Source organism: Prionailurus viverrinus, chromosome B4 (genome assembly GCF_022837055.1).
Source record: "Prionailurus viverrinus isolate Anna chromosome B4, UM_Priviv_1.0, whole genome shotgun sequence".
In the NCBI taxonomy this organism is placed as follows: domain Eukaryota; kingdom Metazoa; phylum Chordata; class Mammalia; order Carnivora; family Felidae; genus Prionailurus; species Prionailurus viverrinus.
The window spans coordinates 29,217,363-29,235,506 of NC_062567.1; the positions used below are offsets into that span (position 1 = coordinate 29,217,363).

The following is an 18,144-nucleotide window of genomic DNA, read 5'->3' on the forward strand; positions in this document are numbered from 1 at the left end:
TTATACCATAGAAGTTGGCAAATGCTACAAATCAGGGCAGTTTTTTTTTTTTTTTTTTAAGGCAGCTGTTAAACTTTTACCAGCACACCATTGCAGCCAGGTGATCAAGGTTGTATTATTTTTTACCTCTTAGATGTCCCTTGGATCTGACTGCTCTTTACCCATTCCCATTGCTGCCACCTCAGTCGAGACTCATATTTTCTCACTTGGATTACTCAGTAGCCTCTGGATTGGCCTTTGACCTTATCTCTTTCCAGCCCTATGTCTCTACTATTGCTAGGTGAAAAGATTTTCTGTAAATCGGATCTGATTATGCCACTTGCTGGCTTAAATTTTTTTCAGTGGCTCCTCAGTTGCCTTAGAATTAAATTTCAGATGCCTTAGTATGATAATAGACAGGACCCTTCATCATCCATGAAGTGCCTGACTTCTCAGCCCACTTCCTTCTTTTGAATCTCTGTGCTTCAGCCATATGAAATCCCTTGCATTGCCCCTGGTGTGCCTTTGCATTTACCTGGAGTTCCCCTTCTGTCTTCTATACAGCTCATTTCTTCAGTTGCCAAGCCTCATTTCAGCTATCACTTCTTCCCTGAAGATGTCCTTGATGCTTTGGGCTGGGTTAAGTGGGCCTTTGGTGAGCTTGTGCTATAGTATCTGAATGCTTTCTTCATAGTGTGAACCATATGGGGGTATTTAGAGCGATTTTCTTGTCTGTGTTGCCACATAGCTCCCAGAGGGAAAGGAACATGTGATAAAGGATCTCAGTATTCCCTGTGTGCCCTGCTCTGCCTGGTACAGAGGATATGTTCAACTCAGATGATTGAAAGAAGTAAACAAATGACACAGCCATAAGACATTTTTTATTTGTTTGTCATCATTCTTTACTTGCATAGACTTACATTTTCATTACAAGACTCCCATACTTTTTTTCTTTTAATTTAAAACATTTTTTAATTTTAGAGTATGAGCAGGGGAGAAGGGCAGAGGGAGAGAGAGAGAGTCCTAAGCAGGCTCCATGCTAAGCGTGGAGCCCAGCGCAGGGCTCAGTCCTACAACCCTGAGATCATGACCTGAGCTGAAATCAAGAGTCTGATGCTCAATTGACTGAGACACCCAGACACCCCTAAGACCTTCACACTTCTTTTTTTTTTTTAAGTGCTTATTTATTTTTGAGAGAGAGAGAGAGAGAGAGAGAGAGAGAGAGAGAGAGAGACAGTATGAGCTGGGAAGGGCAGAGAGGGAGACACAGAATCTGAAGCAGGCTCCAGGCTCTGAGCTGTCAGCACAGAGCCCCATGTGGGGCTCAAACCCATGAACCATGAGATCCTGACCTGAGTCCAAGTTGAATGCTTAACCAACTGAGCCACCTAGGCACCTATAGACCCTCATACTTCTAAGAGTAGTAGAGCAGTTCAAAATTGTAGGTCCTTCCTATACCAATTTATTTTTAATTGGAAGAAATGTCATAATCTGAGATTATAAGACACACAGCACCCTTTAGATTCCTTTCTTTTGAATCTGGTGATCCCTCCTTTCTTCTTGAGGTTGATGTAATCCTTTAGTAGTTTTGACTACATTTGTGGGTAGGAGGCTGTTGTTGGGGTGATGGCAGTTATGTTAGGGCAGCTACTGCCTGGGACCACAGCCAGGTGTTCTTTTGCCTTTGCAGCTCTCTGCTGTGCAGACCCATCATCCTCTTTCCTTCTTCAACACTTTATGGTCTGATGAACACTCTCTGTCTGCCATGCTCCCCACTGGCCCGCTGTTTGCTCTAGGTGGTATCTGTATTAAGTCATTAGAAGTTAGATTAGAATCTACTAAATTCTTTTCTCTGTGATATCAAAGAGATTTAAGCTGGCCTTGGATCCTTTTTCTCAGTGTTCAAAAGGAGACTGGAAAGTTTATCATAACAGAATGATAATGTAGTGCTTGCCTAATTAGATCTCTACCAGCTGGCTGAAGTTAGGGATATTCTGTCCAAAGCCAGACTGACGGCTCACTCAGTCTTTTCCTCACACAAATGGGATGTCATTGCAGTATTTCTTCTATGAGAGCCACTCAACAAAAAGGGACCAGGGCTTCCTCTCAGGAGCAGGTGGGGTCCTGGGGAGTTGCCAGGTGAGAGAGAAATTAGTTAGCTTGGCCTACCTTGGTTTTTCATGCTATCATTTTGGCTTGTGGGGAAGAATTACAGTTCCTAGTAGCTTTTCCTTTTCTACACTATTTTATTTATTGTTTTAAAGATGTGAGAGCCTACTCTTAAGTACTAGGAGAAAGCAGCCAAACCACATCTTTTTAATTTTAACTAGGTATGGTTTATAGAGGTTCTTTTGCCTTAAGAAAGAATTTGTACAAAAATAAAAACTTATGTGTGTGTGCTTGTGTGTGTGTGTGTGTGTGCGTGCGTGCGCATGTAATCTGTGTTCAAGAGTTCCTTGAAACAATTAAAGGAATAAAAACCACTGTTGAGTGACTTGAAGCCAAAGTAGAAGTGTTAAAATTCAGAAATAAAAATATGAGCCATGGTTTTTTTTGCACATTCTTTCAGAAATACTGAAATTGAAAAAACTGTTTTGTGGCCTTCCTTTGTTTAGGGTCATGTTTTTGTTCCTGGGCAGTGTTGAACTTCTCTGTCATGAGGGAACCAACCTTTTTGTACTCCTTTTATCTGGCATTTAGAAGCAGCTGGCCCTGTGCCCTGCCGAGAATCTCTTCCATCTGAGCATTCGCATGACCTTTCTCTTGTCACCTTTCCTATATGTCCCGGTTCTCTTTGTTACCCTCTCTTGTGCTGTGTTCTACCATGCCCTTTTCTCCACCTCTCTGTCAGTCACTCTCTGTGTCTCCCTTACAGCTTATCAGGTTCCATAGGGAATATTTTTGCTGTTAGATATTGAAGAATCCATAGGACCCCAGTGATTTTCATAATTTTTTTCCTTTGCTTACATACCATGGGAATTAATTTTGAAAAACTATGAACTCCTTGAACATTTTTATGTTTGCCAAAAAATTTTCATCCTATCCAAGGATGTAGTTTTTGATGTATTGTAAATATTGACATTTTAGAGTAAAACTATCTGTCTTTAAAAAAATGTTCCGGGGTGCCTGGGTGGCTCAGTTGTTTAAGCGTCCAACTTCAGCTCAGGTCATGATCTCACAGTTCGTGAGTTCAAGCCCCGCGTTGGGCTCTGTGTTGACAGCTTAGAGCCTGGAGCCTGCTTCAGATTCTGTGTCTCCCTCTTTTTCGCCCCATCCCCACTCATGCTGTGTCTCTCTCTCTGTCTTAAAAACAAATAAAACATTTAAAAACATTTTTTAATGTTTCAAATAAAATCTCAATACCTTAGTGATTTGATAATCCACCATAAATATACCATAATTTAAAAATGTATGAACAACTCTTCTTTAACAGTTGGAAATTTCATGATTTCTTTTTCATTTTGAACTTGTATTTCCATGTCATTTTCTCCATAGAGTTTTATCCTAATGTAATATATATATTTTTTAATGTTTATTTTGGAGAGAGAGAGTAAGTGTACCCACATCCCTGTATGCAGGGGAGGGGCGGAGAGAGAGAGACAGAGACAGAGAGAGAGACAGAGAATCCCAAGCAGGCCCCAAGCTGCCAGCCCAGGGCCTGACACAGAGCTCAAACTCACCAACTGGGAGATCATGACCAGAGCTGAAATCAAGAGTCAGACGCTTAAAACCGACTGAACCATCCAGGTGCGCCTAATATATTTCTATGGATAGGTCTGCTGCAAATCTGATCTATCTTCCCTTGTTGGTTAAGGACATTTTTTCCCTTGCTGTTTTCATGATTCTTTCCTTGTCTGAGTATTTTGTGAATTTGGCTATGCCTTGTTGATGGTTGATTTTTGTTGTATCTAATGGGAGTCCTCTGTGCTTCCTGGATTTTGATGTCTGTGTCTTTCCTCAGGTTAGGAAAGTTTTCTCCTATGATTTACTCACATAACCTTTCTACTCCTATCTCTCTCTCTTTCTCCCTCTTCTGGGACCCCTATGATTCTGAGGTTGTTCCTTTTTACTGATTTCTCTAATTCTTAAGTTGTGCTCTTTTGCCTTAATCTCCCTCTTTTTTTTCTGTTGCATTATTCTCCATAAGTTTGTCCTCTATTTCACTGATTCTCTGTTCTGCCTCATCCATCCTTGCCGCCACGGCATCCATCCATGATTGCAGCCCAGTTATAGAATTTTTTATTTCATCCTGACTAGCTTTTACTTCTTTTATCTCTGCAGAAAGAAATTCTAATCTATTTTCGACTCCAGCTAGTATTCTTATAATCGTGATTCTAAATTCTGGTTCAGACATCTTGTTTGTATCTGTGTTGGTTAAATCCCTGGCTGTCGTTTCTTCCTGCTCTTTCTTTTGGGGTGAATTCCTTCATTTCATCGTTTTGAAGGGAGAAAAGGAATTAATGAGGTAGAAAAACTTAAAATTAAAAAAATATTAAAATTAAAAAATTAAAAACACACATACACACACACGAAATCAAATAAATGATGCTAGATCCTAGGTGTGTTTTGGTCTGGGTGGTGAAAGTGGCTTGATAGAGAAAAAAGGGGGGAAAAAAAGGAAATCCTTTGACAGTTTGAAAAAATGAATACACTGAAGTAGACTAAAATGAAATGACGGAAGTAAAATAGAATTTGAAAAGATTTACACAGAAGTAAAGAATATAGTAGAAAAAAATAAAAATATTTTTAATAAAACTTGAAAATAAAAATGAATTTTTTCTCTTTCTGTATTCAAGAAAAAGAAAAGAAATGAAAAATAAAAAAGGAAAAAAAGAAAATTGTTTGAATATTTGAAAAAGTGAATACACTGAAGTAGACTAAAATAAAATGATGGAAGTAAAATAGAATTTGAAAAAATTTACACAAAAGTAAAGAATATAGTAGAAAAAATTTAAAATATGTTAAATAAAAATTGAAAATAAAAATGAATTTTTACTCTTTCTATATTCAGGAAAAAGAAAAGAAACAAAAAAGAGAAAAAAAAGAAAATTGAATAGATGGACCTGCTAACAGATTGAAATATGACTGAAATTACTACATTTTCCCGTAGAAGTCAGGCTATGAAGCGCTTTATACTCCATAAATTAAGTAGGTGGTGAGACTTGTGTTGTTGAAGAGTGAGGTTGGCCCAGATGGGCAGGGCTTAGTGTAATGGCTCCGTTCTCCACTAGATGGCGCTGCCAGCCTACTGGGGTGGATTGTCGTAGAGCTCATAGGTGCGTATGCACATGCGTGGGAGCAGTGAAAGTGGCGTCACCAAGCTACCCATTCTCTAGTATCAGAACTATGTTCTCCCCAATCAGCAATTGCGCACCCATCCTTTGTCTTCAGCTTTTGTCCACTCCCTGCTTTTTCACTGTCCGTGACCAAGCCCTAGGTAGTACCTCTCTCTCGAGTTTTGTCTCAGATACGGCTGTTTTCCCTGGCCCCTTACTTCTGAGGGACTGCGGCTTTGACCCATTCCACCCCTCTGTGGGGGGTCTCACTGAGCAATGGCCAAATGCTGGCTGCACCCAGGAAAGTTCCTGAGACCATGCTGCTGCTGGTGACAAGAGACTGTGGCCAGGTGCCGGTGTGCCCCAGAAAAAGTTCAGGAGATAGTGTAGCGGTAACGTTTCAGGGATTTTGGAAAATCACAACACACATCTGGCACCAGGCTTCACCCTTAACAATCTTGTTCCAGCGCCAGCGAATGTGGTCATTCTCCGGGGGTCTGTTGGGCCCAGGTGGCCTCACAGCCTCTATACCAAATGTCCTTCCAGCAGTGGAACCGCTTTTCCCCATGTGGCCCAAGAATCTCCTGGACCTCACTCTGCTCCTGGGGATTCGCCCTTCCCACCAGAGCACTGCCAGGTATCGAGCTGCAGAGTTGCAGACTGTGTGCTCCCCTTGTTTACAGTCTTAATGGAATTTAAGCCCTCTCCTTTCTCCTTTCTCCCTTTTTAGTTTAGTCCCTGTGACTGTTTCCAATTTAACGCTTTCTCTCCAGCTGCTTTTGGGGAGGGGTGCTTTTCCCATATTCTCCACCCCACCCCCTCGTTACCCCCGTCTCTGTCCTTTCTCCCCCCGCAAAAGCAGTTCTGTGCCCTCCGTGGCTTCTCTCTCCCCAAGTTCACCTCTCTGCACCGCATACCTGCTGAATTCTGTGGTTCAGGTTGTGCAGATTGTTGTGTTAATCCTCAGATCAGTTTTCTAGGTGTGTAGTATGGTTTAGTGTTGGTCTGGCTATATTTCGTGGACGCGAGACACACAGAAAACTTCCATACTGTTCTGCCATCTTGGCTCCCCCCAATGTAATATATTTCTAAAAGTCATTTATCACACTGTTATACTTCCATTCTATGAAAATATGGAACTAATTTTAATTTTTATTTCTCACAATTATGAGTATCTAAATGTTAAAAGTAAATTCTGGATTGATGTATCATTATTGTTATCATTAGCCCTTAGTCGATGGAAACAACACAAACATATTAAAGTTTTAATGAATAATTATTGAACAGAAAAGTGAAATAATTTTTAGAAAAACATCTCTTACTGAGATGCTTCTATGTAAGAATATTACACATTACTGGAATGAGGTGTTAGTCATCATCAAATTCTTTGTTTTTATAGATGTAAGTGCTGAGGAACTTTGCTCATATACACAAATAACATGGGAATAGTAGGAGATTTGTTATAGTAATATCACTAAATGCTTTCTATTTCATCTGGTTCTTAAGTAAAAAATATCTCCAAGTGATTTATCATCCAAAATAATTCCTAATAATCAGCTACAGTTCTGTCTTGTTCTCCTTCAGCTTTGTTGGCAGAAAGGAATTGGAATCCTTTGATTTGCAAGAGAATTTCTCACCCAGTTATAGAAACTTCTCACTTCTGCAGTTTCTGGGAAGTACACCAAAAAGACTTTACCAGACATATAAAAATGACTTTTAATTATATCTGTTGTTAAAGAATAGCATTTGCATTTGGTGGCATTGGGTTTAACCTGATTGATACACTCAGGAGCCTTGGGAAAATAAATCTGTGATTCATTTCAGAACCCCTTGTTTGAGTCCTCTGACCCGATTGCAGTCTGTATACGCCCCTAAAGCAGCGGTGATCTTCACTGTATTATGTTTTACTGCATTTACATCTCTAAGCCATGTACAGTGAGTAGCCCATAGAAGAAACTCTAATATATGTTGGATGAAACATCCCCATCTGTCCTTTTCCTCTGAACTAATGTTTTTAGCTTCTCTTTTGATTTAAATATATTTTTGTCAGAATGTTCTGTGTCCTTCACATGATCTTGTTGACAAAGGTAGGCATCATTGTCAAACCAGACGGTCAAATCAGACTTACTTTCTGTCAGAAATGGTCTGATTTCATTTCTCTTCAATTCATGTCACGTGTCAGTACACATGCCCGTGACCACCTTCACTCTTCTGATCCTGGTAAATTTCCAGACAGGGATAATGAAGTATGTGTCGTGCCGGCAGCCTGCTGCACCTTCATGCTCATCCCTGTGCTCCCCTTGGCCTCTCCTTCAGAGCCTGCATCTTTGAAGGAGTCTAAACCTTGAAGAGGCCTGGTGCTAATAGAAACTGTCATCATTGTGTGGTATCTGTAGATTCAGAGCCAAAAGTCCTCACTGCACCCCTAGTAGAAATGTCCACAGGACTGGGTCGATTCCAGGCTGTGCTTTGGGTCATGGAACCTGGATTAAAGGCAGCAGACTCAGTCCTAGTGTCTTGTTTGTCCCCTTTGGTGCCCCTGCAGAGGTCTTTCATGTTGGGTTGGTGAATGCCCAGGATGGGTTGTCATGTCTTTTTTCTGAGATGTGGGAGAAAGGTACCTGTGAAAGAGGAGGTGGGGATGGAGCCCCTGCCTCACACCTCAGCCATCTTCAGGAGTTCTTTGAACACTGCTGCTCTAATCCAGCCCTGAGTTTCCTTTGACAAGATCATCTTGGGGAAAGAATTATGAAAACTAGTATTGCCTTACCCTGTCTTTTCCTTCTCGTCTGGGGGAGTAGAGGCCTAAGACATATCAGAAGTCCAGAGTAGTGAAACGCCAGTCCATAAGTATGGGGCTGACTGTGATTTTGTTCAGCCTGTGGCAAGCCCCTGCTTGCAGGGAATCATTCTTTGTTCTCCAATTTGGCAGCCAGGGCTCTGGGACTGACCTTAGGCTCTTGAGTGCCATTAGTTAGCTTTATAGTTATGTAATCTCCTGGGTCATATTTTCCTATAAATTGGCAATGATCATAGCTGTCATATTGGTAGATTGTTGTCATGAGGCAATAGGAAGATGTCTTGAACTTCTAGTAAGCACTCACTCAGTGCTTACAGTCAGTGCCTGCTCTTGTACATGTGAAGCAGATACTTGGGTCCCTCAGTGCTGATACCTGGGACTCCCCTGAGCCATCCTATCCCAGGACCTTAGGCAAGGAGAAGCCATCCCCTCTCTTGGCACTGTAATTATGTTTTCCAGATGCGTATTTCCCACCACCTGATAGACATTCCATCTGGCAATCCACAAACCCCTCAAGGTTGTCATATCTAAATTGGAAGTCACCATCTTGTTTCTCCTGTCTACCTCCTCTTCCTGTTTTTTTCAAGGATAAACCTGTGGTCAGTCTGGGTCCCCAACCAGCAGTCCAGGAGCCCTGTGATCATCTTACAGGCCTGTGATCAACGTCTTACATCCCATCTATCACCTAGATAGTTGGTATCTCTTCTTCCAGTGTCGTGACCCACAGCTCATATTCCCTTGGTCTGTGACCACCGCCCTTTCCCATCTTCCTGTTTCCATCTCTGGAAGCTGCCGGAAGGAGTTTTCTGGCTGCCAGAAAGAGTTTTCTGGAACACCGTTCCACTAGGACCCCTCCTCAAACTGTCCTCCATCACCCACAAGGGACAGTGAGCCCTCGGGATGGCATGCAGTCATTCCCCTTGGGCCCTTTCTGCCTTCCCTGCCAATCCTCCTGTGCCTCCCGCTGTGTGCTCCCACAGTTGCGCTGCTTCCAGTCCTGAAAGGCCAGTCCCTTTGCTCTGTCACACCACAGCTGATGCAGCATCCTCTGTCCTCAGTGCCCTTCCCTAAGTCTGCCTCTTAGGTGGTGCTTCCTGGACATCCCCACATTTCACCCATTCTGATGGACATTTCCCCAAATGTAACATCTCTGAAATCAGGACAGGCAATGGCTTCTCAAAATTTAGTTGGCAGGATTTTTTTTTCCTTTCTTAGTGGCAAACAGAATAAAGGTGTACCATAAAATCAGTGGCATTAAATGCAGTGCGGTTTGTATATTCCCCTATTGTGGAGTTGATTTTTTTTATTGTTGTTTGTAAATAAAGAAATAGTGGGTTGATGTATCCACTAAATTCCATGTTGCTTTAGGATAGAGACTGTTTTCCTCATTTTGCATTCTGTGTACCAAGCACAGAAGCTAGCAGGTAGAAGAAACTTAAAAAGAAAATGTTTTGAATGGATAAAGTAATGAAAGAATGAAGCCAGGGAATCATGATCCATCCTGGGCAGACATGCTACAGCATTGTGACAGTCTCCGTGACAAAGTGGCTTTCTGTTTTATGCCACAGCATCACTTTCTTCCACGTTTCCTAACTTTATTAAAAACACATTCATTACTTGAGAGCAGGAGAATGTAGGTTTGTTTTAGGCTTAAGCAGTGTATTTGGACTTCCCCCTCCCAGGTCTGAACTTGACAGGATCATCCCAGCTTCAGGACACCTCCCCTGTTTCTACAGTCATTTCTTGACTTAATGAAGTAGGGTGATGTGGGGACTCTTGGCCATACTAAGCCCTGTAAGTTAAATGGACAAGGGAGGTCTTTTTTAGGCTCTATGACCCACTTTTCTTGGAAACATCGCCTTGCTCCAGTGTCTGATCTCTTGGGCCTTCCATTCTGGAGAAAGCTGTTTGCACAGTACAAACTCCGCTGAAATCAAATTAGACCCAACATGTCAGTTTTTCCTTAATATGCCTTTTACTTTATCGTCTCTCCTAACCTAACCTATCTGTGCTTTTCCCAGATTTAGTCGTCAGAAAATTGCTTAGTGAGCTGAGACCCAGAGCAAAGGCTTGGGTGGTAATTCATCCCAGGTGGGGTGGAGCTTCATGCCATCTCCACCACAGCTGTATTCTGTTGTTAGCCTATCACCCTCTGGCGTGTTGGTAATGATAAACTCTTTTCAACAAACAACTTTCAACTCTCCTTTTTAAACTGTGAGGACCTTCAGTCTCCCTTCATTTAGCACAAGCTGACCCTTTCTGTCCTTGTCACAGCCCCTCATGTTTGTAGCCTACCTTACATGGTTGGAGTTTGTGGTGAGCTGCTCCATGACAAATAGATGGCAGCTGAATTCCATTGCTAAGTCTGAGTCAGTCAGTACCAAGAGCAAATAATACCTTGGAAAGATTTCCTGAAGATAGTCTTGTTTTAAATTTAAAGCACAACCTTCTGGAATCAACCAGCTGCAAGTTTACATCCATCACTGTCTGTATGATCTTGTGCATCTGATCCATATGGTCTTCCTGAACCAAAGTAGATGAGAGTACCTCCTCATGACCTTGTCAGGGAGACCAAATATGTAATCTATCAAAGCTCTGAGTGCAGTACCTAAGAGAGCATAGGTTCTCAGTAGGTGCAGTCCTTATTCTGGGATGTAGGTACTCATTTGCTCACTTGGATTGAGTTTCTTCCCTGACCTCGGTCTCTGCCATCTAGCATGTCTGAGATGTGGGTCCTTCTTTATGCTGACTGCAGTTCAGTCCTTCACGCTGAACACTGGGTGTGACTGGGAAGAGAAGTGATGACTGACTACCAGTGGAAGAGTGAAGGGTGGTGTCTGGGCTCTGCTGTGCCCAGGCCCATCTTTTTCTGTCTACATTTCTTGATACAGATAGGTCGACCCTCTCATTTACAAGTTGCTTCCACACACCTTGGAAGTAAACCAGGAAGAGGTCAGATAGCAAACAGCATTTGATAGCAGCCCTTTATAAAAACTATACAGAGCACTTTGAATCTCACCTTCAAAAATCAAGTGAGGGGTGCCTGGGTGGCTCAGTTGGTTAGGTGTCTGACTCTGTGGCTCAGGTCATGGACCTCATGGTTCGTGGGATTGAGTCCCACGTCAGGCTCTGCACTGTGACAGCACAGAGTCTGCTTGGGATTCTCTCTCTCCCCCTTTCTCTGCCCCTCCTCTGTTCTCTCTGTCTCTGTCTCTCTCTCTCAAAATACATGAATAAATTAATATTTAAAAAAATCAAGTGATAACTTCACCACCATGTACCAGAATAGATTTCTGGTAGGTCAACTAGTTGTAGGTTAACAGTGATGCATATAATTATAAATATCTACAAACAGTATAAGTGAATGTTAATCTCATAATGGGGAAGGGGGCATGTAAGCTTGTAAGACCAATAGGAGAAATTGCCTAAAATTGAGAACTTGTGTCAAAATGCATCATAAAAATTAAACCATCAAATGGGAACAATATTGTAATACTTAACGACAAAGGATTAATATACTCTTATGTATTAAAGAATTGTCATACAAACAATGACACTGCTAACACCAACAGAAAAATGGTCAGTATTTCTGTTGGTGTGCTGATATATGTGCACATACATGTTTGCACATGTTTATATATAAATATATTAAAATGCAAAAATGCACATGGCACATCTGTGTAAGTATGTATAGAGAAAAGACTTCCATTGATAGGAAACACACTAAAATACTAAGTTATCTCTGGGTTGTTGGATTATATATTTTTTCTTTATGTTTCTCTATATATTTTCCTAATTTAAATTTTTATTTGTATTTTTTTTCTTTATACTGCTCTACATTTTCCAATTTTTTTTTACAGTAAGCATACATTTCTTTTATAATCAGCAAAGTTCTAAAAGAATCCATTTTATTTATATTTCTGTGCTTCTGAGTAAATCCTTTGACCCTAAGTATTCTCCAAAGTAAACAAAACATTTAAAGTTAGTTGGTAGTTTATTAGATGGACACTTGATCTTTGAATGGTTTTCTCCATAAACCTATGGAGAACCGTTACTTTTGTCACCTATTCTGTCTTCTGGAATCTTCTGTTTTCCACAGCTGATCTGCCCTAGACGTCTTTGCAGTTCTTCTTACCTTTTCATTTTTGTTTTATCTGCCTTGCTTATTTAGATTTCACTTTGAATGTAGAGAATGCCCCCTTCCTCTATACTCACGTTTAAAAAATAAATGCTGGTGTAGGACAATTCAGAGTGGGCCAGAGTTCTTGGGAAAGGTGCAGGAGGGGCACCTTGTTGGGTAGTGACCTCATCAGGATGCCTAGTGCAGGGCCTGTACGCATGGGGTGAATGTTCCTACACAGCACAAATCTGTGCCTGCCATTGGTGTTCATGACTTACATCCCTGGCAGGCTATGAGCTTAGAAAGGCTGGAACCTCAAAATGTCTTTGCATTTGCCTTCAAGCTGTGCTTTCTAACGGGACTCAATGGTTGTGTTTTGAATTAAGTGAATGATTGAATTCACTGAATTATTGAAAACTGTGGAAATTGTGTGGTAGTCTCAAACTTATTATAAGAAAAATTAATATGAACTTTAATTGTTTAAAGCCTGATTCATGCTTACCCACAGGAAAAAAGAAAGGAAAAGAAAAAAATTTATTTTGAAACAAATTTTTGTGGTCCCAATTGGCTCTGCTATCCCAGCAATCACTTTTACATCTCAAAACAAAATTCTGTAATTCTCTACATTGTCATCAAGGCCTCCCTGTGTGGCCTGCCAGTCCCTCACATTCAGAGTAATTAATAAGCTAAATAATTTTTCTTTGTGGAGTAGTTTAGCTCTATTCATATCAGATACTAATTATCTGTTGTCAAATGGAACTCATTTCATTCAGGTTACAGGCACCAGGGACACTGCCTTGGGAGGGAGGGTAGTGCAGAGAAAGGAGCCTGGGGAACCCAGCAAGCCATCCCTGTCTTTTCCCTTGTAGTCACTCCTTGTCTGGGCCTGAAAGGGCAGCTTCCTCATTGTCAGAGGAAGGAGGTTGGCTTACCTATTTAAGGACTTACTTAGTCCTCACATTTTGTGTCCACTTGCCATTGGGAGATCTATTTTAGAGATGGAACAGGGAAAACCAAGATAATTTTTTAAATGCCTATCTATACAGGAGATTAGCTGAAATTGCATTTAGGTTGTTAACAAATCCTCAGCAATTAAGCTTTTTTTTTTTTTTTAAGAAAATTGTATTCTTGGGGTGCCTGGGTGGCTCAGTCGGTTAAGCGTCCTACTTCAGCTCAGGTCACGATCTCACAGTCTGTGAGTTCGAGCCCCGCGTCGGGCTCTGGGCTGATGGCTCAGAGCCTGGAGCCTGCTTCCGGTTCTGTGTCTCCCTCTCTCTCTGCCCCTCCCCCGTTCATGCTCTGTCTCTCTCTGTCTCAAAAATAAATAAACGTTAAAAAAAATTTTTTTAATAGAAAATTGTATTCTTAAAAGTAAAATTTTTCTTCTGTGACATTGTGACAAGGGAATATCACATAGCAACCTAAGTGAAGTTTTGGCTCTCTCGAATTACAGACTCTGCCATTTTCTCCTCATTTTATCTGGAGAAGACTTTTAATGCTAACCGTAGCGTCTTTGCTGATTTTAGAGGGCTTATTTTTAAAGCCTCAAATACGTTTTCTACTTAAGTCATTATGGACTATTTTAATAGCTACTTAAAAATTCTCTTAAACCATCATAGATGGGATCAAAGGAGATAGCTATTATTTCTTTCCCAGGAAAGTGAGATTTATAATTGACACCAATTTATTGCCTGTTTTCCCAACAAAGCAAAATATGACTATTAGTCTCTCAATTATGTAAGAACTCTGAGGACTCCAGAGATTTTGATTGATAGGTTATTAGTAACCAAAAATATTCAAGTTTAAAGATGATTAAAGCTAATATCAGAAATGAATTGGCATATTGCTTATCCCATTACACAAAACGAAATATGTAAAAGCCATTTTAATTTCAGAGCTGAGTAATGGCCTCAGTGGTTTCAGATTTATTTTAAAGACAGATTTGGATTTAGGTAATACAATTCATCTTTTTTTGGTGATACCATTGTAAGAGGTTCCACTTATTTTTAGTATTTTTTCTCCTATGGTAGTATCTTAATCCTGCTCCTGCTAGCTTAGGGGAAAAGGAATAATTAATTGTAAGGGCACCAGGGTATCCGAGAAACCTTACAAGTCATTGGAAGTAAGGACTAAAATCCATTAGGAACTAAGGAAGCACCTACCTTTCCCTCATCACTCTTCTGGCCTCCATTCATCTCTGCATGGCAGCTGTGTTAGAGATCAAGACTAACCACCACCCCCCCCCCCCCAACAGTTTTGCTTATTCAGTAGGAGGAGTCATAGCTCTCAAAATATAGTCATACACATGGCTATGGCTTATTACAAAGAACATATACAAAGCAAAATCAGCACAAGGAAAAGGTGCATGGGCAAAGTCCAGAGGAAACCAGGGACAGGTTCCAAATAGAGTTCTGCAGGATGCACTAGGTTTTCCCGGTGACAGCTCGTGACATGTGCTGGCCAGGGAAAGTCCTTAGAGACCCAATGCCCAGGATTTTTACTGAGGACTGGCTAAGTAGGCAGCCTCTGCCTAGTATGTACCAAAATTCTAGACTCCCAGGAGGAAAGCAGGCATACAGCATAAGCCGTATTGTTTGTGCAGTGAGCCACTTTTAACAGTTATGGAATGGCAGGAACCATCCCCAAATCCATATTCCCAGGCACCTCTCTTTCAAACAAGCCATTTTAGAGATGGCAGTCAGACCTTCTGTGTTCACTCTTCTCTGCACAGGAGATGCACTTCATCCCGCCCACCCCATACCGTCAGATAAGGTGCTGGCAGTGATGGCTAGCAGCAGCAGGTTCCCAGGAGAGAGAATTAGCCCAGCTAGGAATGGGTATCTACCTGGTTCCAGGCAGTTATGGCCAGGGTCACCTAGTACAAGCATGGGTATTGGGAGTTATTTTTGTTTGGTAGGGACCGGCAGTTGGTTTGGGAATTCAGGAGACACTCCCATCACGGAGTCAGTCATAGGTATGCATGTGTGGAAAAACCTCTCAGATACAATGTAGATTTGATTTTGCAAAGGCCCTCTTAGCGGTGGCATCACAAAATAATACAAAATACAAAATAATGATTCAGGCCCTGTGAACCCAGATTTTGGATCAGATTCAGCAGGCCCAGTTGCTCTGAGGGAAATAGGGTAATATGTAGGTATTTATTTGTATAATAACAGTGAGGGCCTAAGATAATTCTGTAATAGATTTGGATACTTTATCCTTGGGTGTTTTACAATTGTTCATGAAGTTTGGTTTTTACTATTCTAATTTGAACCAGTTGGGCTTCATGGAAATCTTCCGATTCTTCTCTCATATTTATATTTGTAGAAGATGTACAAGAAGAGTATATACTTTTACAGTATTCCTACTTGTTTAGTGTGGTTTTGTTTTATTTTTTGGTTACAAACTTTCTTGTTAAAACTTTCAGCCCATACTATTGAAGATTCTCCTCTGTTTTTGATTAATTCTTAATTTTTCCAGTAGCATCCATAAAGAAGCTCTGATATTCCTTGAAGCATGGATATCTTTTGTCTGCTGGAAGCTGGGTGATACAGGGCATTAAGGTGACCTTGGAGGCAGTTCCCATAATTGGGAGACAGAGCCTCTGCACAAACCTATTTCTGGATGCCCTTGGAAGGACTAAATGTCACCCAAAGAATTTGCTGGAAAACTCATCAGGTCTACTGCCTGTATAGAAAGTGTTTCCAGATCCCTTCAGCCAATGGAAACCACCACAGAAATGTCATCCTACCCCTATGTGATAGAGCAGCTCTGACTAGATGCATAATAATTTAGTACTGACATGCACATGTGCACACACACATGCACATAAAGTAGGTATGCCAGGAAGTTCAAACCCAGTGCTTCCTGTTAGATCCTGACTTTTCTTTTGTTATGGTTCACATGTGGATGATGCTTCTTTGGAACTAGGTCAGAAGAAACCCTGCAGCCTCCACACTGTGAATAGCAGACACTGTTATATATGCACTTGAGCTCCCTGTGTGTGGGTCTGGTCTCCAGCATGGCCAGGGTGACTCACACTCTGTGTGCTGTGCATGTCAGTGGCCTGCAGATGAATCCCTCTGATGCCAGGTGTAGGCACCTTCTCCCAGCAGCATCCTCAGGCTGGTTTTTGCTTTGTATCTCAAATATCTTTGACATAGGAAGAGGGACAGCAGTCATTCCAGGGATATTAGGACTTCTCAGGAAAACAGAAATGTTTCCTTGTGAATTGAAAACAGAATGTAAACATAGGAAAACATTTCACAGGCCCTCAGTCAGAGCAGCTGCAGGGCTTTTGAAAACTAGTGAATCTGCATTTGGGTCATGGCCTGCCAAGAAAAAGTCCACCTCAGATGAGGTGGATTTGTATGCTATTATTTCAGGACACCCTGAGATAGCATTATTGATTCCCAGGGACCAAGGATGTCATCTCCTTGAAGGAGGCCCATTCTTCATATCCTCTGCAGTGATCTACTCAATAAATGTGTTAGCTGACTATTATGTACCTTCAGAAGTAAGTCTTCAGGAAAGAAGAGGCAAAACTCAATTATACTAAATAGTTTTAATAATCCTCTGAGCTCCCTGTCACCCTTCTACATCTTTGGGGCTGAGGACCCCTACTTTGGGGAACACTAACATCTGGTGTAAGGAAGGCTGAGCCATTCAGTATAGGCCATGCTGCATAGACAGCAATAGGAGAAATGATCTTTTAGACAGGGCAGTGTTTTTTGTTTTTTTTTTCTTGGTGGTTGTTTTTTTAATGTTTATTTATTTTTGAGAGAGAGAGACAGCGAGTGGTTAAGGGGCAGAAAGAGAGGAAGACACAGAATCCAAAGCAGGCTCCAGGCTCTGAGCTGTCAGCACAGAGCCCAACGTGAGGCTTGAACCCATGAACTGGGAGATCATGACCTGAGCCGAAGTCGGACGCTTAACCTACTGAGCCACCCAGGCACTCCAGGGCAATGTTTTTTTTATTGTGACTTTTACCAGCCTTTCTGAGGGAGAGGGTGCTGCAGGATGCTCCAGGAGGCTGCCTAGTGAGAAGCCTGGTTTTTATTCATTAGCACCCAGCACGGGAGAGTAATTGGTTTCTGTGATAAAGAGCACCATTGATGTACATTATCTTTCCCTGGTCTTAATGCTGTGTTATGGGTATTGTTGTTAAATATTTCACCTAGATTTTAGGGACCTTAATGGGTCTGGTGGGTTAGAAACAAGTATTATTATTGATTAATCATCTTAAATTAATGGATGCATATAGGTTTTGTGAGAAATTTACTAATTAATATATTGTTTAGTTACTGGAAAGCTGTCACCACTCAGTTAATCATAGCTGCAGTTGTTTTATTAGGGTGCTATACCTTAAGTGGGTGTATGGTTTGCTCTGTTAGCCAAGTTCAGATCTGCATTTGTGCAGGTCACATAGTCTTATAAATAGGAATTGAGCAACTAGGTATGTTGGTTGATGGAAGGATGGGACTGTGACACAAGAGGCCCAGTCCTCTCAACAACCTGCAAGGGGTTGGCATGCAGGCATGTAACATTTCTGTTGCATCTTTTGTCTTCACAGTGAGAGAAAAACGCAAGAGTCTCTTCATTAACCATGTAAGTGAAGCTGTCTCCTTGTGTTCTTCATAATGATTATACTGTGTAAAGAGCTTAAATAACCATGTCTGTAATAGGTGCAGATGGTTCATGTATTTTATCAATACGTGGAAGAATGTGAAGAATGTTACGATGTACTCACTTTGGTTTGTAATTGGACAAGCATGGCTTGATATTTCCATTGCCCCAAGTGTTTTTTCAGAAGCCCCAAACTGCAGTTGTTCATGGGAAGATGTGTGTGAACAACACCATAGCACATACTATGCAGGTACAAATGAAAGCCACTTCTTTTAAATTCCTCATTCTCTCCTTCTTCTACCCCAACTCCCAAATTATTATTTTTTTTTTTGTCTGTAACTCAC

At 41.3% G+C, this 18,144-nt stretch overlaps 1 protein-coding gene across 4 annotated transcripts in view; it reads left to right on the top strand.

Moving 5' to 3' along the window:
- The window catches only part of CCNY (cyclin Y), a 319,192-nt gene that overhangs the window by 236,133 nt on the left and 64,915 nt on the right, over positions 1–18,144 (top strand). For all 4 annotated transcript variants that reach the window (XM_047867575.1, XM_047867574.1, XM_047867577.1 and 1 more), the window contains one exon: positions 17,748–17,782. In XM_047867575.1, the coding sequence (XP_047723531.1) occupies positions 17,748–17,782 (35 nt within the window). The remainder of the gene's footprint in view (positions 1–17,747; positions 17,783–18,144) is intronic.